This window comes from Thermobia domestica, chromosome 11, assembly GCF_964235325.1.
Source record: "Thermobia domestica chromosome 11, izTheDome1.hap1.1, whole genome shotgun sequence".
In the NCBI taxonomy this organism is placed as follows: domain Eukaryota; kingdom Metazoa; phylum Arthropoda; class Insecta; order Zygentoma; family Lepismatidae; genus Thermobia; species Thermobia domestica.
In genome coordinates, this window is record NC_137464.1 from 10,503,711 (window position 1) to 10,530,772 (window position 27,062).

Sequence of the window (27,062 nt, forward strand, 5' to 3'; positions counted from 1 at the left end):
ATTGCTCGCCCTCATATAGCGCAAAGGACAGTGCAGGTGCAATATGAAATCGTACCTTACATACAGTATTCCCTAGATATCTCTTCCAATGCCTAGACACAGTGTGTTCATCTTCCAGGATATTGCTCGCAAAGGATGGTGTAGGATCTTCATAAATTGCGGTATGAAATATTTCCTCACCCACCCTATTCCTCACATATCTCCCCCACTGACTACCACCTCTCCTGGCATCTCGACCATTCTTCGGAGGAAAAAGCCTTCCCCACTAGGAGATGAATCGATAACTCTTTATTTTTAATTATATAGTAGTAATTTTATCAGTATAATTTAATTATCAGCACAATCATGATTGAACTAAAAATTATGAACATCGAGAACTGAAGAATTCGACAATCACTTAAGAATTATTACAAGAGGTTACGAAAAGAAAGAAAAAAAGTATTTTTTTTAAATGTTTAATTTATTACTTACACGTAAAATTAACACAATATTCAATGTACAACCTACATATTACTAACAAAGTTGTTAACCTGCTTTCGGCAAGTCGATAGGATCAATTTCGGGATCTGAAACGAAAAAGAGACAAAATTTATTACTAATTCACACATGAAATGAAACGAAATACTAAAATAACACTGAATTAAGGACAACATATTCTTCAACAATGATATCATAGAAATATCGCTGGAAATGTAAAATATCCAATATGAAGATACACGAGATAACCATCAATCCCAAAGAGTATTAACTAATGCAATTCCAGAATCAAGACCACTCCAAGAATGTATTCAGTTATGATTTCGCAAATATAATTGCATATTTCACACTGAAAAATATCAAATGTATTATTCCTTATCTCAGACTATTTTATCTCCTACAAATAAAGTGCCACTCGCTAATTTTCCCAAGCAATAGCTGATATTTAAGACAAAAAGAAAGAAGAAAATAACAAAATTAGGATCAAAAGATTGCGATCTTGGTCAATAATTAAGTTTTTGGATCAGAGGCCACAAAATTTTTGAACGGCCCCTAAATCGAGTTTTCGTATTTTGTACGGAATAAGCACATCATACTGAGTTAAGTGATAGTTTGGGTTTTTCTACAATACGTAGTTCTCCAGATATAAGGCGTACAAGAAATTTTTTGATTAAAATATATTGGAGCTTTTGATTTTAAAAAAATCAAGAAAATGAATGACATAGGGGTTAAGATTAGAACGTTCTCTTGTTCCATAAACTATTCTGTTTCTATGACAATGACGTACGATGGGGCTTAGCCAGGAGTTAGATCTCGTGAACACCTTTTCTGGTTAATCCTAAACCGTCTTAAGGGTGTTCATCAGTCATACCTCCATCTTTGCAAGTTTTTTAAAAAACTGAGTTGAGTTGATTTTGAGTTTAACGTCCCTTTCATCAGCGAGACTATATGAGACGGGACCTAGCGACCTACTGATTAACGTGGAATCCAAACCACATGAGTTCCCGCCGGGAATCGAATCCGAGTCTTTCACGCCAAAGGCGCGCACGCTAACCGCTTTTTAAAAAAATCTGAATATCAAAAAAACAATACTAAGTCTCTGCGTAGTTATTTAGTATTTACAAAACAATTTGGCGTGACAGCCTTTTGTAGTCCTGAGACGCTAGCAACCGGATGAACTTCGTCCAGTCCAGCGACTAACAATATGGTCAGTGCATTGTGCCGCTCCATCTCTAACAGGTGTATTAGAAACTTTCTTAACTTCAGTGGCCTTCACATCTTTTATTCACATGACTTCCCCAGTTTACCTCCCGACGCTGGGTGGATGCCGAAAATTGGGATGCACCAGCCTGGGAATCAAACCCGGAATCAGGCGGACGTGAGTCTAACGCTCGAACCACTATACTATGGAGCCTCCCATTTAGAGCTGCATCGTTTCTCTGTTTAACCCAAAACTGCTGAAATCATTCTTTTGTCTTTGACATCAGTCAGAGATATTACCTAACTACACATTGACAATGATTCTGAATAACTCTTTTCCCTTTATCATAACCTAATATTTATGTTTCTTAAAGAATATTCGATCTTCAACTCTATATATATATATATATATATATATATATATATATATATATATATATATATATATATATATATATAACCGAAAATCTAGGGATTGGTATATATCACTAGGTCTACGATTTATTTTGGTTGCAGGTACTGAGAATGGATCTCAATAAATTTTGTCCTTTCCAGAAACAGATACTAGAATCAGAAAATAGTTAGGGTCGGATCTCTTCAGATGTACACAAAGCTCAGTTATCCCACTCCCTAAGACAAATTTCAAACTATCATCAACAGAATTAGATACATGAATTTTGTTTAATGTGCACACATGCGTACTTTGGTATTAGTTGAATTGAAACAATTGTTTTATTCCCACGTATTTTTAAAAATTTCTTTCATCCTCCATCTGTCTTTTGGAATCGTCCGAAGATTGGCAAATTTCGACAAGTTGTATTTATGAAAGAATGACACAGCAACTTAGGTAATTAGAATTTGACAAATACAATTGAGAAAGAATATATTAATCTTTTCCAAGAAGGTTAAGGTTCTGCAGAAAGTCTTTTGAAAAATGAAATGATATCTAAGTTTTACGTTCCACGATTATGCCGGCTACGCTAAAGGAGACGGTGATAAGAAATGGTAGAATAAAGAAAGTGGGAGGAAACGGAAGACCCTCGACAAACCCACGCAAACGTTGTTTGTCCACCACAAAGCTCACTACGCGAGAGCTGGGATCGAACCAAGGACCAGGGCCGGATTTCCCAATAGGCCCGGGCCTATGGGCGCAAGCTCCCAGGGAACGCACGGCCGAGGGGAAAAAATAAAAATATCTAGAAATAAAAATAAATAGCCATAACTTAACATATTTTTTGAATTGATTTTAAAAAATCAGGCTAATAAAGCATTGAAGTTCATTGGAACAAATAATTGTTGGTAAAGTTAAACTATTTTTCAACATTATGCATCAACTTCGTTACAACATTGATCTCAAACACAGGAGAACTGGCTGTAGGGATGTCGTTGAGCGGCAATCTCGTAATCGAACGGAAAAATGTCATTTTTTATACTAGTACAATTTACTATTTATACATACAAAATATCTAGTTTTACTTTAAAACACAGTTTTTGTGTCACGTTATCAAAATACTTTATGTAAGCTGTGTTTCTGAGATTAAAACTATTTTATAATGTATTGCAGAGTTTTTTTTTTTATTTATTTGCCCAAATGGCTAAATTGAACAAAACCAAAGTTATTCACCAATCTTTTGTTAATACATTAACGGTATTTTGTTAAGCCCAGAACCAAGTAAATTCCTCAAAAAACTTGCAATGATAAAATTGCATCGTGGAGTGGTGTTTAAGCAATTAACATATTCCGATCAGTGGCGTATTTACGATTTTGTTTCGGGAGGGGCTTTGGTAACTTTCGGGGGGGGGGCTTTGTCTGAAAATGTAAAAATTCTGCAAGATATTTCATATACTTGACTATATTAAGTAAGATTTCGGGGGGGCTTTAGCCCGGAAGCCCCCCTAAATACGCCACTGGGCCTGATATAATTTTTTAACAAAGGTTTTAGGAAAGTAACTTTAACCAGACTAGGGTGCGGAAAAATTATTGGGCCTAGGGGCGCCAAAATGCTAAATCCGGCCCTGCCAAGGACCATATGCACTGAAAAAATTACTTACATACTGAGAGATTTTTGGCACTAGTAAACATCAACCCATTTACATGGCTATAGTTATGACTAAACATGGTAAGTTTAAGATTGACGTAAAAGGTGTAAGCACATTATATGTAAGACGACTCCGTTTATCTATCGGCCTTTAAAAATAAATAAATAAATAAAACCTCTCCCGCAGGATACGACAGCAAACTCGTAATCCTAAGAAATCTGTCCGAACATAAATCAAAATATGCTTTATAAATATGCTTCAAAATATGTTTTAAAACAGCAAGAATAAAAGCGTACATTCCATAATTATTAAAGGCATTATCCCGACCGATGGATTGAATTCGTAATGAAAAAAATAAGATGACGCCACCGTGGCAAGACTGAATGAGAAAGACCTTTAAAATTGCTTTGACCATAAATCGACATAATTTATTCACTAGGAGGCTAATAACTCACGTATCAAAGCACAAAAGTCTGAAAATTTACCAGGCCCTACTGTGTGGTGTAGAATCTTATCCACAGGGTTGGTGGAGTCATCCTACTTTGACAGCACCGTTATTGCAGCTATTTACCTAAATATGCCTCAGGAGGAAATCACTGCTCGCTTATAAAGTAATTTTCACATTTATTTGTTTTAAAGTGGATTTCAGATTACGTTTCTTCTTTGGCCAACGATGTGTATATGAGCCGACTTATATGAAGATCATTCGATAGGCATTTTGAAACCGTACAATCTATCTTTCAACTGTGTACTTCAGAGTAAAAGAGTGAAAGGGTATCTCCTCACCATGAAGCACACATTACAGCTTATTTCAATGCAACTTTTTACGATCATAAGGAACAAAAGGTGAGTATACACTTCAGGTTTTTAATTCTACGAATAGTGTAAACTTAAGTCAGAACATTTGGCTCATGTGTACCAAGAAAATGTGCTGCAATCTTTACAGTTAGTCTCTCGATGCTGTCAAAAAAGGCTTATAAACACAAAGGCGTACTTTTGAATATTTTCCTTCGGGTGGAGTTTTTGTTGGAGTTTGTATATTGATTTCCTATGCTTCGACATTCTAACGGTGAAACTTCTCTTTCGTTAACACATAATTTAATGAGACATTAACACGCTCATACTCATTTTCTACACATTCCAGATTAGAATACACCACAAATGTCTAATAAATTATGAAAGTGCGTTCATTACCCTCCACACAATGAGAATAAAGGACCAAATTCTGAGGCAAGAGATAATAATTAAAAAAACACTAATCACTTCCTAAATTAATGATACTTCCTAAATTCTGGTATTAGTATTTATATTTCGATTGATTCTATTTGTTAAAATGCTAGGTTTACATGTTTGTGGCCAACTCTTTTGGTAATAATATCTCGGAAACCACAAGTTCTAGAAAGATACCGTTTTTACTGATCGATTGCAAATCTTGTGTAGATTGTTCAGTTCTAATTGAATATTTAAAAAAAATGGCCGTTATTTTTTTATTATATTTTTTAGGGGTACACTGGAAGTATTGAAATTTTAAAAAGTTAAGAATCATATCCTATGAGTAATACATTCCAACACCACATGGCGTTTGTTTCATGGCCAAATGATAATGAAAAACGAAAGATAACCCTTTCTCCAGTCTAAGATGAATCTTTATTGTTTGGAGTGTTTTGCCCAATGAACATCATATATCACTGACATAATTAATTGTGTATGTGATGTATTTGCTTATTACATACTGCATGCAAGAAGAAATAAAACACTAATCATACATGAATTAGCAACTTCAACCGGAAGTAGGCTCAATTCTTGCAAACAGTGCGAGATATTGAAAAAATAGTCGAAAAAAATCTCCCCTTTACGATAACCCTTGCCTTTTTATCAAGACGTCTTTCACGTGTGTCTGTAAAGAGACATGTACAGATGTTGTGAGGAATGACAAGGATATTCATGCTCATATGTAAATGATGCACTGTGTAGAGAGCGCAGGTGTAGCTAGTATGAAATAATAATAATAATAATAATAATAATAATAATAATAATAATAATAATAATAATAATAATAATAATAATAATAATAATAATAATAATAAATAACTACCAGTTTAATGCCTCCTCCTCCTCTTAATTAAACAATACGTAGCTATTAAGGAAAGTATTTAGATTTTGTAGCGGGTACGAAGTAAAAAAAAAAAAAAAAAACCGATAAATAGGTACATACTCTGAATTGAAAAGGCAATGTTTCATTTTCCATTCGACAAATACTCGAAAAGAAATGAGAATACAATACCTCGGTACATCAATTACTTATTAATTTTAGAAAGGTCCACGACTCGGTTAGGAGGGAAATATTGTACAACATTCTTACAGAATTTGGAATACCTAAAAAGCTAGTTAGATTAATTAAGATGTGTTAAATGAATCCCAAAGTCAAGTCCGAGTAGAGAAATTCTTGTCTACGAGCTTCCACGTCGAGAATGGCTTGAAACAAGATGTGTTGTCGCCATTGTAACTCAACTTTGTTCTGGAGTACGCTATAAGGAAAACCAAAGATGATAACCAGAGCCTAAAGCTGAATGGTATTCACCAGGTTATGGCGCATGTTGATAATATAAATCTGATACGAGATGACAGGAAAACAATAAAAAGAAATGCAGAGATTTTATTAAACGCTTGCAGAGACATGGGTTTAAAAGTAAATGCAGAGATAGCTAAATACATGGAAGTTTTCCGAGATCGTAATACTGCAAATTATGGATGTGTCAAAATATCAAATAATACATTCGACAAACCATATCCATGAAGAAATTAAATCTCGACTGAAAGCAGGGAATTGGTGTTATTATTCAGTTCAAAATATTTTGTCGTTGCGAATTCTCTCAAGGAATTTGAAGCTTCAAATATATAAAACGGTAATTATGCCTACTGTGCTGTGTGGTTGCGAAACATGGTCGTTTACTCTGAGAGAAGAATGCAGACTGAAAGTATTTGAGAATAAAATCCTGAGACGAATATTAGGAATCAAATTGGGAATGGTGAAACTTCATAACGAAGAACTGCATAATTTATACCGTTACCAAACATTGTTAGGGTCATGAAGTCCAGGAGGATCGGTGAGCAGGTCATGTAGTCATAATGGAAGAAAGGAGGAAGGCTTTCCACGTTTTAGCTGGAAATCCAATCGGAAAACGACTATAAAGAAGACCTAGACGCAGATGGGCAGACTCCATTAAGATGGATCTCACAGAAATAGGAATTCAAAATAGAAAGTGGATCCAAATGGCAGAAATCAATGTAGAACTTTTGTGAACATAGCATTGAACCTCCGGGTTCCATAGAGTTACTTGGTTCTGCGAAAGTTTAGGTTTTGTGTACTGTGCAGGGTTTTAACATAAAGGACTACCCAAAAGTAAAACCTTGTATTTCCCTTCCCTTTGCAAGTAAAAGATCGAAACTTCACAGACAGCTATACAAAGTATTAGAATTTTAGCTCTGCATGCCAACAATAATCCGACATTCTCAAGGTCAACCAATAAATATACTTTGGAGCAACGGATTTTCATCGTGCAACAGTACTACAAATGCAACAACAACCTGGGAAAGTTTGCTAAGCATTCTGCAAGCAGTATAGGGTGAAACAGAGACTAACGCGGTACACGATTAATATCATGATCAGGCTCTTGGTGCACTTCTAATACTCTTGGACAATGAAAATCCATTGCTCCAAAGTGTATGTCCCTATCTATTGGTTGTCCTTGAGAACGTCGGATTATTTTCTTGAAATACAGAGTTGAAATGTGGACATCTTTATATGGCTGCCCATGAAGTTTAGTGCCTTTTCCTACAGTGAGGAAAAATACGAAGACTTACTTTTAGATAGTTCTTTCTTTAAGTATCCTGTGTTATGATTACAGCGCTGTCGACGGAATAATATATGTTAAATTTTACTCTAATTTGAAAAAGGGCAAAATAGATAATAATTTCAATTTAACTAGTTGAACAATATGGGAAACAATAACTTTGGATGTGGAATCGAAGGTTGTTTACATTAGTAACGACAGATCTAGAACAAACTAGGTGAAGCAATACAACGGATAGTATTCGTACATCTTCAACTATTTGTGAATTATATAAAATAATTGAATATTTACAGCAGAAGCAGGCAATATACACGTTTGAGACAAGTCAAAGATGAGATGAGGAAAGAAACTCTTCCAAAACATTCATTCTTCCAGCTTTTCTTTTTCTTTTTTCATATTTAAACTCGAGGTACTCACCTTCAAACTTAAAAGTTGGAAATTTGTTCATGTCTGTTTCGGCAGCTCCACCATATCGCTTGGCCACTCGTTCCAACTCAGACTTCATTTCCTTTTCCACTTCTGGGTTAGCATCTACAATAGGTTTACCTACTGACCTACGGAAACACAAGATTCGTTAGCACTTATTCGCATTGCTGAACATTATTAATCTTATTCATAGTACTTCTTTTAGCCTACTTTAAAAAAAAGAAAAAAGTTCTTAATTCAATCCATTTATCTACCTATATCTGTATCTATCTATATCTATCTATCTATCTATATATATATATATGTTTACATATAACCTTGACACAGGTGAACCGATTTCGATTATTCTTTTTGGAGGGTATATCTTCATCCATATAAATTTCTTTAGGACCTTATGGTAATCTTTGGAGCTAGACTTATGAAATACCTCAACGAAAGCTATGTTATTACAGTAGTGAAATAGTTTTTTTAATTATTTTATTCACAGTCATGATCAGAAGAAATCTTGAACACCCATCTCTCCTTGAGAAGCTCTTCACTCATTCGAAGACTTTTTAGGAAGCCCATGTGCAAACACTTATGACAAACTTACTTTAGACTGTTAGATATTGGTGAAATCTCGGAAAATAAGTAATCTAAAACTGCACATTATACCTTTCCTCTTTGTGACTCTAAAAAGTATCTTCCACACTGTAGTAAGATATCCTAATTATTTTCTTATAATTAGATGGTCAATTTAATTTAAACAATTAAGTATACGCAATTCATAACCGACGAATGTCGATACTAGCGACAAGACTTTAGTAAGCGAGAATTTTCCTTATGTTAGTCGCATTCTTTTGTATGTCACTAGGGAGCTTCTAAATAGGGGCAGAAGGGGCTTTTCTTATCTACTGTGCAGTACCTCACTACTGACCTAAACTTTCGAAACGATATACTCCATAAAAATCGAGGATTTCGTAGTCTGCTTTAATTAGGTAATGTGCGATTGAAGTTTCATACAAGTAATTTTTCAATAGTGATAACTAACAATATCTTTTTTTTAAAAAAAAATAGAAAAATACAATTTTTATACAGGTCTTCCAACGTTTAGTTAGTCCTCGATTTTATGATGTCCAGAATCATTCTACATAATAGCGTAGTACAACCCCAGTTATAGCAACAGTAATATGACTGATATTTATTGCGAGATATAATTTCAAGAACTCACAGGTTATGAAACATATATTAAATACATAGAAATTATAACATCTCCACAAGAAAACGAGGTATAAATCATTATCTAGGAAATACTTACATAATTAATTTATCCACAACAGGAACATAACAAATTATAAATTTAAAGATCAGAACAATGAGCATTTGCTGTCCAGTAAGAATATAGATTCAGTCAGTGTTACTTTACATCTCCCCAAATTCAGTTGCTCCTGGGAGAACACCTCCGATGATTTCTATTGTTAGAAAAGTAAGTACTAGAATTAAAAAGCATTTAAGAGATTTCAAAGATCATGGTTCGGCTGTTTTTGTACTGTCAAACCATTTAAAGGATACCCATAGTAATAAAGATATCAAGATTATTCACCAAACAACTTCAACATAAAAGAACGTGTATGGATTTTACTACATTAAGACCAAAAAGCCTAAATTAAACTTGAATGATGGAAACTTAGATAAAAATTTAAACAGTGTCATCAACTATTTTAGTCAACACCTTAAGTTACTGTGATATATATTATATGTTGCTTTTTGAGAATGCAAATACTCAAATATGTTCTCCCAGGAGGAAATGAACATGGGGAAACGTTAAGTGCTATACCGACTTCATTTATATTCGGTGGATGCTTATCGAAGAGCGAATATTCACTGTTATTTGTTCATTAATTTTTATAGACAGGAATAAATTATTCGTTCAAGGATAAATTACATATGTGATTTCTTCCTAGACAGTGATTATACTTTGTTTTATCGTGAAGATGTAATTTCTGTACATTTAACATTGAAGAGTTAGATATCTGAGTTCTTGGAAGTGATATCACTTGATAAACATACCTAGGCCCGCGGGTTACAAATTTAATCCGTTCCGTTCTGTTATTCGTAAATCAAAATAATATTCCTCATTGAAATTGGTGTAAATACAATTAATTTGTTCTAGCTACAGAGACATGATATTCTTCATATCTTTTACAGTTTTTTTTTAAAATGAAAAATATAGATCAGGGTGTCTAATAAAATTCCAAAATGAAATTTCGTGACTTTTTCTTTACCAAACTACATAATTTTGTAACATTCTCAAGAGCGAATTTGAGTGCGAATTAGGCCGAATATTCATGCACGCGATAGAAGAATGCTTTGTTTGCAATTTGGTAGCGTCAAATGCCGACCACAGACATTTTTGGTAGTGAATTTTGACGTTTTACACAACAAAACTTTTCAGTCTGTACTTATATTTGTACAGATTTTAAGAAAATGTGACCCAAAAGCTAAATTTCGTGACTTTTTCTTGACTTTCATGATCGTTTTCTGATTTCGTGCCTTTTTCATGACTTTCGTGACCGATAGACACCCTGCAGACTGACAATAACATTATTCTTTTAGAGGCAAATAAGTAACATTAATTACACAAAATAGCATGAGAACTAAAACAACATAAAAAGTCACAACAAAGAACAAAAAATGAAATGAAATCTTTAAGTTTTACGTCCCACGGTAAAGCCGGCTAGGCTAAAGGACACGGTGATGATGAGAAATGCAGGATGTGGTGGAATGAAGAGAGTGGGAGGAAAAGGAACACGGTGTTTGTCCACCACAAATTTCATCTGGCGCAAACTGGGATCGAACCAGGGACCCCATGCACCAAGACAATGAAGGGAAGCATTTTTCTTACTACAATATAAAATAGTATTTATTTGAAGATATGATTGGACATATATTTATATAACTTGTAAAAAATAGAACTGCATTCAAAGGCAGGGCTCATAGTGGTCTGGTCTTTTCTAAATAGTTGAAAAGTGACCAAAATCTCATCGAAAAGTAACTTTAAACCTTCATGCCCCAAACTGGGCATAAATTGAATTTTACATTTTTTTTTCTTCGTCAACCAAACTAGGGCCGGCTGAATTGTAGCTGAAATATGTAATGTTTTAACATGTCAAGATTAAAAATTATTTTACTTAAGTTTAACAGCTAATAAAAAAAAATGGATTACTTGTGTTTAAAGGTTCATTACTAATTATATACTTTGCACGATTTTGTATTTCAACTTCGATCTGGATGAAGTAAGGCCAAATTTCTATATTTTCATTATGTCCAATAATGCAAAATTAAAGTAGTGTAATTAATACGCAGCATCCAGATTAACATTAACTGGTAATAAAATTTTGTCTTGTCAAATTGGTTTGTTACAAATTTTGTCCTGGTACCATACGATTGGTAAACATCTATTCGGCCACTGCAAAGACTTCCTGAGAAATTCTCAGGTTGAAGTAACCGCCACTCATCACTCAGCAAATCCAAGTCAATGCTGAGGGGAAGAACTTTATCCAGATTTGTAATATACGTGACACTCTCAAATGACTTCATATTTTCCGGATGAAGACAAGACAAGTACTTAAGTTCTAGGGAAATTTTAATGATTTTCACTATGTGTTTATATACTGCCACGTAGTGAGACTTTACACTTTTCTTGAAACTAAGCACATCCTTCTCCATCCGTCTACTGAATGCTAACCTTGCTTCTTTTCCACACTCCACTTCACAAACAGGTAACAGATTTTCCTCGCTTACAGCACTTTCATCCAGTTCAATCAAAGATGTAATAACTTCTTTCTTCACAAATCGCAGCAACAAAACCTTGGTAACATTTGAAATTTAGAGTACAGAACATGTACAAGGGGTTCCTCCTTCTGAAGAAGTTCTATAATATCCTTGAAAAGTTTTGCATTTGAGATGATAAAATTCAACTCGTTGATGGGTCTTTCAAAATTTTAGAAATTGACTTATACTTCCCAGTAGCCATCACGTCTGATTTCTTTAGAGGAAGAAGCTTGAAGAAATACTCCTGCAGAGTACTGAGGAGTTCAAGAACTCTTTCACATGATTTTTCAAGTATAAGCCACCTTGAACTCATATGTTTGATAAATCGATATTTAGGCAGTCTTAACTTACTGGCAATCTTAGTGAAATCTTCCCACTTTGATGGCCGACCCTTGAAAAAATAGTACACATCGATGACAAAATCACTCATTTCAATTCCAAATTCTTGAAATCCTTTTTGGGACACGTTATGAACTTTGTGTATGTTACATGTTCCTATATCAAGCAAATCTCTTTTTCTAAATGATTTCATGTTCTCATTTATCATTTTGTGAACCTTTTAATTGGTATTTGGTCCATCACTACCTAACATCAAAAGTTTCTCTCTGGGAAAATTTGAATTGTCTATTGCTAGATTTACGTTTCAAGAATTGTTCTCCTGTGGTTCTTCCTAGGTAAAATGTCTCCACATGGTCAGTTTCAATACGAAAAAATGGCTTTACCCCCAAAACAGTAACTTTTAGTTAAAGTGACTCGCTATGAGCCCTGCAAAGGTACTAAACTGTTTCAACAATGTTTGTTGCCTTCGTCAGTGGCTCTGGGAAAATTACATCGAAGTTTTCTCACTTCTCAAAAACCTTCTTTTGCACCCTATCTATATGCCAAGTTGAAAAAGGATGAGATTTAAACGTTTGTCCAGTTCATACTCTGCTAAAGTCGTTATACTCGAATAGATTTTCTACTGAACCATCTACTACTGCAAATACTTTGCACTAGAATGTCTTCTGTAACTACATATGTAATGTAAACTACTTTCATAGTATTGTGTTCAGCAATAAAAAAACACCAAGTTTACATATAATGTGAAATATATATACAAGGGCGGATCCAAGGGGAGGGCTATAGGGGCTATAGCCCCCCCTTGATCCTCAGGTATACACTGGATAAAATGAACTTCAATCCTGTTTTACACTGGATAAAGCGGCAAACTATGGTTTAGCCCGTCCCTTGATCATATCCTAGATCCGCCACTGTATATATATATATATATATATATATACAGTGAAACCTGTCTAGGTTGGCCACCATCGGTTCCATCGAAAAGTGGCCAACTTACAGAAAATAAGTGTAATTTGTGCATTTTTAGAATAGGATTTCTAGTATTACTTGATTGTAAATTTCTAATAAGCCGTGTCACGACAGCTACTTATAAATAATGTATATAGAGTAATCATAAAAATATACAGTACTAGAAAATATTACTATAATATGTTTAATATATGTGCATACCTTTCTCTTCCTGAAAACTAGTCTGGTATATTGGATTATTCGGATTGAAAACACAATAACACAAACAACCATGAAATTGAAGCGTATGGCGCCAACCATAAAATTGAAGCGTATTTCCCGGCCCCGTTTGGCGCCAACAAGTTGACCATCTGGTTCCAAAACCCATCTGGGGTGTTCTTTGGTCTACGTCTGACTTGACCAATAATAATAATAAAAAAAAAATTAAAAAAGGCTTAAATGCCTGTTATAGGACCTACGATCTAAATAAGCTGTTAAAAAAAAAAACTGCATTTTGGTATGAAAACGTACTATGGATCGTAAAAAGGTTAATGATTGAAAAAACAAAACTGGACTAAGAATAAAACCCGGACTTTTGATTTACCGTACTGTTTATACAAAAGCATGATCGCTGAATGATAATTCGAAGAATGAAAAAAAAAAAAAAAAAAAAATGACTGGGCTGGGAATCCTCATTCTGGGAACCAGTGCTCAGGAAATGTGCAGCTGGCTAAGGATTCCAGATTTCATTTCCGTTCCAGCCATACCTTTATCATCTTTTGAATTTTGCTTTACAGGAGGATCAGTTTAGTATTACATGCGTTAAAAATCCTGCGAAGAGTCATCTATCAAAGAATAAAAGGCAAAATCTTATCGGTTGGTCAACTTAAAATCCAGAAAAGGAAGAGGAATACGTAGTAATGCTCCGAGTACGAATTATTATTGAACAGTTTATCCGCATTAACAAAAATGTACTAATACAGAGTGGCAAAGAATGGATGATTTCGACTCTGGATTTCCCAACCAATATATATTAAATTATACCTGTTAATATTCCACTGCATTATTTTGCTATTTTATCTTACATAGTGCAACTTGCTTCTCATAAATACGTTAGAGTGCATACGCAATACAGGACTAGCATAAATGATTCATTCACTTTGAAAAGCTATATTTTCAAAAGTAATACACGTGCACACATAAAGGATATATGAAAAGAACCACAAACGCACCAAGTTTGTACAAATGTTCAATATGTGCTCCTTTGGTGACACGACACACATCCAGACGATACTCGAGCTCATTCCATACATTTTGTAGCATAGTCCTGTCATTGTCTCCACTGCAGCAATGATGCGTTCTTTGAGCTCGAGTAAGGATTGTGGTAGTGGAGGTATATAAACAAGATCCTTAACGTACCCCCACAGGAAGAACTCGCAGGGCGTTAAATCAGAAGATCTGGGAGGCCAGGTGCTTTTCCCTTTACACAAGTAACCAGAGTCCTTGAATTGCCGATACCACTGCAAAATGCTTTGTTTAAATGGCAGTTCTTTTCCATATTCTCTTCTGAAAGCGCGTTGCACAGAGATAACAGACGAACATCTGGCATATTCAAGCACAAAAAACTTTTTTTATTGCTTTCCCTCCATTTTCGACAGGTGCTAACTTTGTACTGCCACACCCGATCGGAAAAATAATGAACTCGTGCTGCCACACAGTACAAACTTGGTGAGTTTGTGGTTCTTTTCATATATCTTTCATGAGTGTACGTGTAATAGTTTTGAAAATAAAGCCTTTTTAAAACGAACGAATCATTTATGCTAACCCTGTATATAGTTGCTTCGCTCCTTTTCTTACAGCTTTCTGACACAGTTTTACAATTTAGCAAGTGTATTGATTGATTCATCCATTTCTTCTTCCTCCAACTTTACTCTTTTCATATGAAGAACAACTCACTTTCTTTTTCTTTCTTTTTTTAACATCAAGCATACTAATCATTACAAGAAATACCTGACAGTCATACACACACACATATAGTAGGCTTGCATTTGTACTTACTTGCATTTTTGAGCATACTCGCGGAGTTTTTCAACAAAAAGTTGCTGAATAGGATCAGAGGCCTTCTGTGCAACAGGATAGAATATTCCTATATTGCGCCGACAGCACAGCATGAGAGTCTGTCGTCCATCGCGCAATAACGTGGAGATCAACATCCTGAAAAAAGACACATATGTTAACCGATAAAAGTATATTATCAAGGTTCCTTTAAGAAAACCTGGAATTATATTATCAAACTTACAGTCGGATCAAAATAAGAAACGAACTCTCATTTGGAGGACCACATGTTGCCTTGTTGCCGCGCAGTAGGTAAGGTATTTGAGAGCATTGTTCCTATTTAGTTACGTGTTATCACCTGACGCTTAATGACTTTTTTTCACCCTCTTTAAGGCAAAGTAAATTTTTGTTGAAGATGATACAGGTTACCAATTTGTTAATTCCGAAAATAGTCCTTTTTGTACTTCACCCCACCGAATGACTTTCATTTGAAGACATCGGACCTCATTCAGATACCAATCCTCTCTAAGGTTATTGAGGCACTAGGAAAAGAGCAAGTCATTAACTACCTAAATAAATACAATATAATTAGTCAATGTCAGTTTGGGTTTAGGGCTAGTAAATCTACTGTACATGCAATAGATACATTGATAAGAAATATTTAGAAAACGTTCGAAAATGATTACGGGCTTGCTACCCTTTGTGATCTAAGTAAAGCGTTTGACTGCATCATGTTTTAATTAAAAACTAAAGGGTTACGGATTCCAGCATAACAATTTGAATTTTTACAAAATATATTTAGAAGGTCGAACCCAGCGTGTCTGTTATAATGGGAACTTGTCACAATTAGCTGAACTCAAATATGGTGTACCTCAGGGCTCTGTTTAGGAGCTTTAATTTTCATTTTAATGATAAATGACCTACCATGAAGTATTGAAGCTACACCTATCCTCTCCGCTGATGATACAACGTTTCTGAACAGAGCTAATAATTTGATTGATCTAGAGGAGCAATGTTGGGTTACACTGATGCAAGCCACTTAATGGTTTGGAAAATATGGTTTCCTTTTAAACAAAAATAAAGACTCAACAGATAATATTTACACTTAAAGATTTCCCCAACATTAGTATGGACAACATAAAATTTCTTGGCATCATGTTAGGTAGTAAGTTGACCTGGTAACCACATATACAACATGTGTGTCGTAAACTATCAAGAACAATACGTTGGTTGCGATTCTTAAGAACTACAGTGCCAAATAATTATCTACGAACTGGATATTTTGCATTTTTCCGAAATATAATTACGTATGGTTTAATATTTAGGGATAACAGCAGTTATATAAATGATGTGTTACTATTGCAAAAGAAAGCTGTTAGAATAATTAGTGGTGTGTCCTTCAATGAACATTATAAGCCACTATTTATTCAACGAAATATGATGACTGTAATTAATCTTTACACTTATTTAGTATTGATCTACACAAAACAGAATGTTCCAACTATGTTATACAGACAAGATATACATACACATAATACAAGATCGAAAAAACTAATTGATACACCTTAAAGTAGATTATCTAAAATCAAAGTCAGTCATGTTATTGTTGGTATAACATTATGAATATGTTACCAACTTATATGCACTATTTGTTTATTCATAAATTTAAAGCTAAGGTGTATAAAGAACTAATGGCATTGCCTTTTTATAATATTATTGAATTTTTTTAAGCGCAAAAATGATTTGTCCACTGGTGATAATTTTATGTATGTACAGTAAAGTATGAAAGTTGCTAGTGTAACATTTTAAAACATGTGTGTATAATCCCTTCACGTTGTCCATTGCCTAATCACAGGCTTCATGACAATAAAAATATTCTATTCTGTAGCGATCTGCATCAGCGCAACGCAAAAATTACAATTCTAGTTTCTGACAATCGGCATAGCGGTTATACTTGTTTCGCGTGTGTCAGTTCTCACTGTCTTTAAGTTGTTGACTTTTCATATAAAAATAAGAATAAACTGTCCTACAAAAGTACCAACGTTTTCCATTTTTTTCAGTACTATGACTTTAGGCTTGTTTTAGTCCGGACTTCACTGTCAGGCAATGAAGTACTTTTCTTCAGGGCAAGTGGCAACCCTAACCACTGAACGAAATAGCAATTGGCAAGATTGTAAACCCCAAATGTAAGATAGACAATATCTTTTTTTTTTTTAGAAATGGCTATCTGAAATCAATTAGGTCTGCAAGACGCCGCATCCCTTCTTATAGAACAAATAGTATCTTTTCATGATCATACGGATAGTGACGTGCAGTTTTGAACAAAAGTAGGTTAAGTTACACTAATTTAACATCGAAGAAAAATACAATGGTTTTCTCATATTTGAAAAAAGTGCATGCCTTTAGTACATTCCACTAATGACTGGTGAGTGTGGATAACATTTACGGCGTGTTTAGAAAAGTTAACTATTTCCAGCTGAAGAAATCACAAGATTACCATGTAAATTAGCAGTAACTCAACAAGTAATTCAAGGATACACAAAGAATGAAAGAAATACGTAACTGGCCCGCGACTCGAACCCAGGATCTTCGGCATACCGTGCCGATATGTTAACCACTATGCCACTCAGTCCACTCTCAGAGGCCAGGTGGCTCATTGGCACTGCGTTCACCTCTGGTGCTTGGAGTCCCTGGTACGATCCCAGCTCGCGCAAAGTGAACTTTGTGGTGGACAAACACCGTGTGCGTGGGTTTTCTCGGGGTTCTCCCGTTTCCTCCAACTTTCTTCATTCCACCATTTCATTTATTTCTCATCATCACAGTCTCTTTAGCCTAGCCGGTACAATCGTGGGACGTAAAACTGAAAAAAATTCATTTTCATTCTTCAGTCCACTCTCTGAACAGCCATAAATTCCCATACTTTTGAAGTCGTGTTCATTCACTCAGACGACATGGTTTGTACCACAACTCCTGTTGTGTTTGGACAATCCAGCGTCCACATTGAGAACTACTCCGACAGTTTTTCATACATTATATTGATAAATAAAGGAAACGACCGATTTTCAATGCACAAACTCTTTACAGGTAAGAATGTATAGTTGATCAGGAAGCGGATTGGATAATGTAACGGTTAATGCATCGGCATGGTACACTGAAGATACCGGGTTCGAGTCTTGGCCCAATCGTGCAGTTTTTGACTCTTTGTGTATCACTGAATTCGCATTTACAGAGGAATTGGTGTGATAAAAATCGCTTGTTTCCTCTATTTATCAATATAAAATACACGATTTTTGCTCATCTAGAAAAACAATGTCAGTGAAACACTGCGAATATTGACGTTCAAATAAAACCAAATACGGTAAGGAACTAGTTTTTGTTTCTCTCTTATTTCATATTATGAAGCTATATTAGATATAAGACTTCAATTTGCCCTTCGCCAGGCTTTAACGTATTGTGTACGACATTAATTAAGAATGACGAAAAAACAAAACTAAACAGGAAATAAAAAATTCTCATACCTTAAAACATCAAAACAACATAAAATCTGCGAACTGTTTCGAGGCACTCCTTATCTCTTCCTCAGAACAAGTTGATTTATACCTTCTATTCACAAATATCATTACATAGCAAGTACTACTTATTATGTTTAAGGTTTCTATTATGTCGACGTATATTATATCATCAGTTTGCTGAGCCATTCGCATTTCAAGATCGTCATTTCAGTGGGTTATTTATCAATTTTATGTAGAAGCACATATCAAGGGTTTTTTCACAACTCATAAATCAAGAAGACAAGTACATTACAATCTTATCCCATCAATCTTATTCTACAGGATGAAGAAGCACAGATTTCCAAATATCACGCTCTTTTTATGTAGCACCAAGTTTTATCTTTAAATCTGGTGAAGAAGAGGTAAGCAGGCCTCGAAACCGTTCACAGATTCATTTTCATTCTTTTCATGTTTTAACTAAGAACTTAAATTTTATTGTCGGCATATTGAAAAAAATCAAAATGAAATAAAATCTTTAAGTTTTACGTCCCACGATGATGCCGATTAGGTTAAAGGAAACGGTGGATGATGAGAAATGAATGAAATGAAGAAAGCAAGAGGAAACGGAAAAACCCCGAGAAAGCCCATGCACATGGTGTTTGTCCACACAAAGCTCACTTGGCCCGAGCTAGGAACGAACCAAGGACCCCATACACCAAAGGTGAACGCTCTACTACTGAGCTACCGCGCCCCTTGTTAGTATGCTCTATTCCACTGTAAAGAACTAGAATATGTAAGCATGCAACACTGAGTATATTGTATTTTAGTAAACTGAAGGAAATAAGATTCTCCAACCTTGTTATCCTATTTCTTCTTCCCGGAAACTGAGCTTTTACAGTATTTGGTGCCCCTTGAATGCTTCTAACAGTTAACTTTTACATTCCTATATATATATATTTCCACCTTTGTTAGCATTGTCCTTATGATGGACCTTGATTCTTGGTAAATTACAAAACTCAGGCTCAGTTGACGATGCAACTGTCTTATTTACTGACGTCATACAGGCTGTGGTTCAAGATTTTGTGACTTTCGGCAAAGACCTTCTTTAAAGTCCCCCCCCCCCCCCCCGTGGTTTGATGAGGAACTAAAGTGCATACTTCACAACAAAAAAAGTGCACGGAAGCTATGGAAGGATTTTCCCAGTGAATACACTTTTAAAAAGTTTACAGATATTAGAAGACAGTAAATATCTTACGAAAAGAAAATATGAGGAGTACATTGAACACATCACAAGCAATACAAGTAAGAACCCTAAGCGTTTCTGGATCCTAATAAACAATCGAAAAAATAGATCTCGTATACCGACAGAACTGACCTACAAAAATTTTTGTGTAAATGAAAGAGAAGGGCACAGGAGTTTAATGAATATTTTGCTAGTAGCTTTGCTTCATTCCCTCCCACCTCTCTTTCCTGCCCCTACACTATTCAATCTGTTTCTTCTGAGTCTTTGTCTTCTATCAGTGCCACTCCAACCGAAGTACTTTATCTTCTCTTGACACTGTCCCAGCAGCGCGTCTTAGGGCCAAATAATATCTGCACTTGCTTCCTACACAGTGTTGCCAGTTCGCTTTCTCAACCCCCTTCGGACTTACTAAATCGCTGTTCTGCAGAAGGTGTCTTTCCCACCTGTTAGAAGAGAGGTAATATCACTCCTATTCATCAGCCTGATAAAAATAAAAATGATGTGTTCCCCTATCGACCTATTTCTTTATCATCACCTCTCTCACTTTTTTGTGAAAAGATAATCAAAAACAGAATCTTCCAATCTGTTGCTCCATTTACAAACTCCTCGCAACACGGCTTTTTGCCTGGAAAATCTTGTCTTACCAATTTATCTGTTCTGTCCGATGTTGTGGACAGTATCTCAGAAAACTCTCACCTCAACATTTTGTATTTGGACCTGGCTAAGGCTTTCGATTCTCTCCCACACCATCATCTTATATACAAACACAGTTCTAGATTCAATATACATGACAAATTACTTAGTCTTCGAGTCTTTTCTGGCTGTATTCCCGTAACTTCTGGGGTTCCTCAAGGCAGTGTTTTGGGTCCACTTCTATTCCTATTATACATGAACGGTCTTTCCTTTTTTCTTTCTTTCTTTCTTCCACAAACAGCTCTACCACTATTCTTCTATTCGCTGATGATTGTAAACTCTATACAGTTCAATCCGAGTACGATGCTCTTGCTCTTCAACAAGATGCTTCAATTCTTCTCAACTGGTGTAACTCTTGGAAACTTACCTTAAACATAGAAAAATGTGCTTCTCTTACGATTTCACTAAAAAAGGAACCTATAAACCACGTTTACAAAATTGGTCATAAGAATATAAATCCTGTCTCCTCTTTCAGAGATCTTGGCAGTAAGCTTACTTTTGCAGATCATATAAGCACAATATCTTCCTACTATGAGAAAACTGGGATTCCTTTATCACTTCACTGACATAAAAAATCCTAATTTCTTAAGCTTATTCTATACGGCATATGTTGCTCCCACTATTGAGTACTGTTCTCCTATCTGGTCATTCCGTATTAATTTCTTTTTAGCCATTGTATCCTACCGAGTACCTCACCTGCGAAGTTCCGAAAATCACTCAATATCAAACCTCCCCTAGTAAGAAACAAAATTTCTGACCTAATATGTTTGCAAAAGAAAATTGTAAATGGCCATATATATTATGTGAACAGCTATTAAGTCAGATCAATTTTTGCGTACCTGCTAGAACAACCCGGTCTAGTGATCTCTTTTTACACTTGAGCGGCGAGAGTTAATATTGTTCAAAAGGTCCCTACTAAACCGAACTGTCAGTACTTATAATAAGTTACCATAAACTGTACACGATTTTTTTTTTCAAATGAGTATACTTTCAGATCCTCTATATATAAAAAAAAAGCTATTTTTGTAATGTTGCTGTTGTGCTGTACCATCTTGTGCTCAAATTGTTATTCAATTGTTATGTTATCAAAATGTTAAAATGTTTCAGTGTAAAATGCCCTAGTGCTGTATCTGAAACCTATTATAAATAAATAAATAATAAATGAACTTGGAGTTCTTAACAATAAATGATTGTATTCAAATTGCTTATTTTTCAATATTTACTTATCGTTAAATACAATACAAAACGCATGTACAAATTGTTAAAAGTACTTCAAATATGTTATGCATAAGAATCGGAAGTATTATAAACAGCTATGTCCGTCTGTCGACAGGTATCAGAGCAAAATACGGTGATTCAGACCCCACGTTAAGCTGTAGATACATGTCTTATATAGCCTCGGTGGAGTAAGGAACGCTAAATTCTATTCAGTCAATCCCGTCCCAATTTTATTTTCTGACTACAACCGAGACGCTACAGGGTGTCGACTAAAATTCCAAAATGAAATTTCGTGACTTTATCGTGACCTTTTCTTTACCAAATCATAAAATTTCCTAACATTTTCAAGAGCAAATTTGGGTGAGAATTAGGCCGAATTATCATCCATGCGATAGAAACGTATTTTGCTTGCGATTTCGTAGCGTCTAAAGCCGACCATAAACATTTTTAGTGGTGAATTTTGACGTCTTATAGAAAAAAAATTCCAATCTGTACTTACATTTTCACAGTTTAAAAAAAAAATCGTGACCGAAAAGCTAAATTTCGTGACTTTTTCGTGACTTTCATGACCGTTTTCTGATTTCGTGACATTCGTGACCGATAGACACCCTGCGCTAAAATACAGATTTAGTTTGATTATCATACATCAAGAATTTATCTTTCTCTCTATTCGTAATAATCAAATTACGGATAAGGAAACTAATTCTTATATGCTGCTTGCACCTTCCTCAACGACATAATTCATTTTTTAAAATAAGATGTATTGAGTATGTAGGAGTGAAAATATTGTTAGTCTGTAGAATTCTTTTGAGAACTGTATAACAGCAATCATTATTACTAATTACAAAGTGAGATTATCCCTAATCTCGCAAGTAACTTCCTGATTAAGATTCAACTTGCAGAACAGTTCTGAAAATCACATTTCAACAGGAATGTATACAAAACTGTACATGTATAATGTATATATAACAACTGTAGACAGTTAAAACATGTTAAATGATGCTCTTTTATTTTTATTTATTTATTATTATTTGTAAGTACGAATACTCTTTAATTTATTCATATTAATGCTGTTCACTCTAGCTCTCGAACTTCTCTGCCTTAATTAAAACTAAAATTTAACAAAAGGAAATTACTTTTAATAAATAGTAATAGTGTTACAGTTTTGGCAAATTTATCATTGGGCAAGGTTCTAGAACACAGGTCTCCCTTCCCATTTAGCTGTAATAAACACCGAAAACACCGCGCCCTGCGGGACTCTAACCAGCCTTCACTCGCTAACGCTTGCTCGGCAATACTATTTGAATTAAATATTTAACTTTGACACAGAAAGGAACCAACCTAGATACTAACCTATATGGGGGGGGGGGGGGGGGGCTGTGTTCTAGAACCTTCCCGTATCATTGGATTCATCAAACACATTAGGAAATATATATAATGTTTGAGACTTAATAACTCTTGAACCATCCGACTGATTTCGATCAAGTTTTCAACATAGACGAGATTCGGGCCTGGGACCTCTTTTATCATTTCACTTTGACGTGGCCTAGAAAGTAGAAACTTAGCTTCCTGGTACGAAAAAAACTCTGTATATTTCTTTTATAATGTTATCCTAACTGCCAGAACCTCAAAACACAACAAACCAATGCAATGGCCATTAAGTGGGCCGAAATATTCCGTGAAACCAGTTATGGCCACGAGTGGTTTCATACTTGTTACTGTTTATGGCCACTTTTTACAATTGTAATAGTAATATAATGTGTTGTTTATTAATAAAATTATTTTTTTTTAAAAAAAAAACAGTATTTTATTGACATTACAACACATTTTTCTTATAGAAGTAAATAGGCAAATCCACTAATAGGCCTAAATGTTAAGTTAACTTTACAAAATAAAACATATTTTAACATAATATAACAAAATCTTAACCCTAGTTAATCATATAATGGAACGAAACACAACAGGCCCAGCGTACTACACTCGGTGTAAAATATTGTTAGCCTACATGTAACCTTAATGAAATCCCTCCGTGTGACAGAATACAAGCATGTTGGTGTAATATTGAACAAAATATCAACTTTTGAGTAGGATATTCATTGCTTCAAAAGTGTGGAGTCAAAGAGTTGACTTGATTTTAAGTTTAGCGCCCCTTTCAACAGCGAGGCTATATGAGACGTAGACTTATTGATTAACGTGGAATCCGAACCACACGAGCTCCTGACGGGAATCGAAGCCGGGTCTCCCATGCCAAAGGCGCGTACGCTAACCGTTTACTCACAAAGGAACTCGTATGGACTAAAAGAAAGCACAGTTTGTTGTCATATAGAATGATATTTCACAAGTAAATATTTTGAACATAATTGATAAATTGGCAGAAGCGAGCCTTAAAGAACGGGATCGAATGGTGGTAAATGTATTTCCTGGAGCTGTAAAAACAGTTGGAAAACACTAATATATTCAGAAGTGCCCAGAAAGGGGGGCTATGACGCAAACCGCGTCATTGAAATATTTAGGGGGGGGCTAAAAATCTATATAAAGGTGTTTGAGGGTGTGTAAAAATTAATCGAAAAGTTTTTTTTTTTTTCATGGAAGAACAACTACGAATAGACAATTGAGGGGGGGGGGCACCACTGATATATTCATATTATTCTATGCTCGACTACTTTTGACCTATTTGTTAAGATGTTATTCTATTAGGCAACCTCTTGTTACAGATAAAGTCGCAAACTATATATAAAGTTTACATATCTAAATGCTAAAGGTAAATACATTTCGTAACGTAGCCTATATATATCTTTAGCATTCAGACATAAGTAAGCAAGAGTCCTATACCTAGGCTAATTTCATGTATACTAAGTAAATGATCTTTGATGTCATTTTAATTAATAAATCTTAATTTGAAAGTTGGTTTTATATATTTATTCTAAATGGCCATAAGTCGAAAAACAGGTGGCCATAAGCAGAAACAGAATGGACAAAAGTGGTGAAATGTGTAGTGGTTTTTCAAAATGCTTTTCACCAACTTTTAAAGACAGTAGATAAAGATTTAATTAAGGAAAATCTGTTCACAAGAGTTGAAATTAGAAGCATACACTTTCAAACCATAAATAGTGGCAATATCTTTTACAAAAAAATGTAACGATAATAATAATAATAATAATAAAGTCCTTAAAGTGTCCATAACCGGCACCTCCACCCTACAATGTTTTGCCCTATCCTTTTTTACGCGTATTTTATGTTCGCTGACGCGCCTCCTCCCTATGGACGTTACCCTTCGCAAACCGATCGGGGTCCCTTGTTATGCTCCTGCCCACACTCGGTTAAACTATCATAGCATTCATGACTTTTAGTGGTCATCTAGCACAAGTGATTAGTGTCTTTGCATAATAGTTTTTATGGGTTCACTCCAGCAGATGGTTCTACCACAGAAAATTTACAGGTAAAATACCATGTGAAACATTTTCGTGAAGAAATGCGAGTGTGAATATAAATTATTACTGTCAGTGCACAGCATAATGAAATTAATTTTGAGTTATAGTTAAGTGTTGTGTGTGTGTGTAAATGTGACACACAATCATAGTCATAGATCTTGCAAATAAAATCAGAAATATAAAAACACTGCTGAACAAGGCTGCACTTATTTAATAAAAACACATTTACACGTGACGTTTCGATCTTCTAGTCAAGATCCTCATTAGATGTACACGCTGACGCTAGAACATCGAAACGTTACGTGTAAATGTGTGTTTATTAAATAAGTGCAGTCTTGTTTAACAGTTTTTATCTTTTTTGTTTTTTGTATAAATGTGCTCTTCCACTGCCAGTTTGTACGTGTACCCTGCCGCTAACGCGCTTGCTCCATATAGACGCACACCCTCGCTACAGCTCGCCCCCCCCCCCCCTGCTACGCTCTTGTCCAGACTCGGTTAGACAGCATTCATGCTTTTTACTGGCCACCTAGCACAAGTTGGTTCGTGTTTTATACCATATGTCCAACCCATATTTACAATCAGCCCTCCTGAACTCAATCTGCAAGTAGTAATGAAGCTCCTTATTTAGTACATGCTCTGCTAAAAGAAATACAAAACCCTAACCTGATATGAACATTTAAGAAATGTGTCAAAATTTGGTAGAAGTGTCTGCTCTAGTAATGCTCTTGTTCACACCTTCATTGTTCCAGTTCGGCAAGGTTCTACAACATAGCTCCCCCTTCACATTTAGCTGTAGCAAAGACAGAAAACAACGTGCCTCTAAGCCGCCTTCACTCGCTAACGCTCGTTCGGCAATACTACCGTATGTAAATTAAATATTAAACTTTGGTACAGAAAGGAACCAACCAGCTACTAATCTATATAGGAGGACCTGTGTTCTAGAACTTTCCCTTCCAGTTCACGGTTCCGATTAATATGATTTATTTACAGGGTAGTTCAAGTATTCAAATCAGTTAGTTTATTTAATGTCGAAAAAGAACCGGCGAAATGGAAGTCGAATGTGCCTTGCACTTAACGGATACGGTACATTAAGTTGGTTTTGATTACTAACACTTTTATTTAAAAATTCGTCATGCTTACGGTACTTTTGTTTACATAATCTACTTTGCACAAGTTCCATTATCACATCTGAAATAATAAATGTCACAAAATGAACTAAAAAACATTCATCGAGTGCACAAATATATGGTAAACATACACATACAGTAGTATTAATTTGAATGCTTCAGTATATTTTACGCTTGGTTTAAAATACGAAACGTAAGTATTATATAATGCTGCTTTTTATCATTTCAGACAAAACATTTAATTAAAAATTAACAAAAACCCGAAAAAATTAATACAGCCGAGCACTACGCAAAATCAATGTGTAAAATGTAGTTGAAGTGGTGTATTTTGATGTCAGTACTTAAGAAATATCAATATAAATAAAAAACTGTCCCTCTCTAGTACTCCGATACACTAATTTTACAAATATATATCGTAAATAATGTCATTGCTACCTGAAAAACCTTCTGCACCCACAACCTCGTCAGCTGCTTGTTTTAAGATGGCGGAGAGAGTACTACGAGCATCAAATGCAATAATGATAGAAAATAAAGTGAAACAATTTATCAATGTGTGTATGTTTCGGGATATAGATAAATAAATAAAGAATATTCATTGTGAGTAATGAGTAAATAATTGAATAGGTTTTTACTACGATTTTCTTAGATGTTTACACATCTTTTCGTTACGTCATAGACCACATGTAACTTCGACCAATCACAGAGAA

At 35.0% G+C, this 27,062-nt stretch overlaps 1 protein-coding gene across 1 annotated transcript; it reads right to left on the minus strand.

Moving 5' to 3' along the window:
* Positions 1–441: 441 nt before the first annotated feature.
* Positions 442–26,931, minus strand: ATPsynCF6 (ATP synthase, coupling factor 6). Its single transcript, XM_081730017.1, has 4 exons — positions 26,791–26,931; positions 15,156–15,311; positions 7,989–8,125; positions 442–566 (listed from the first exon to the last, which is right to left on the minus strand). Exons 2-4 carry the CDS (start codon positions 15,308–15,310, stop codon positions 526–528), a joined length of 333 nt encoding a protein of 110 aa, XP_081586143.1. The 5' UTR covers position 15,311; positions 26,791–26,931; the 3' UTR covers positions 442–525.
* Positions 26,932–27,062: the final 131 nt, after the last annotated feature.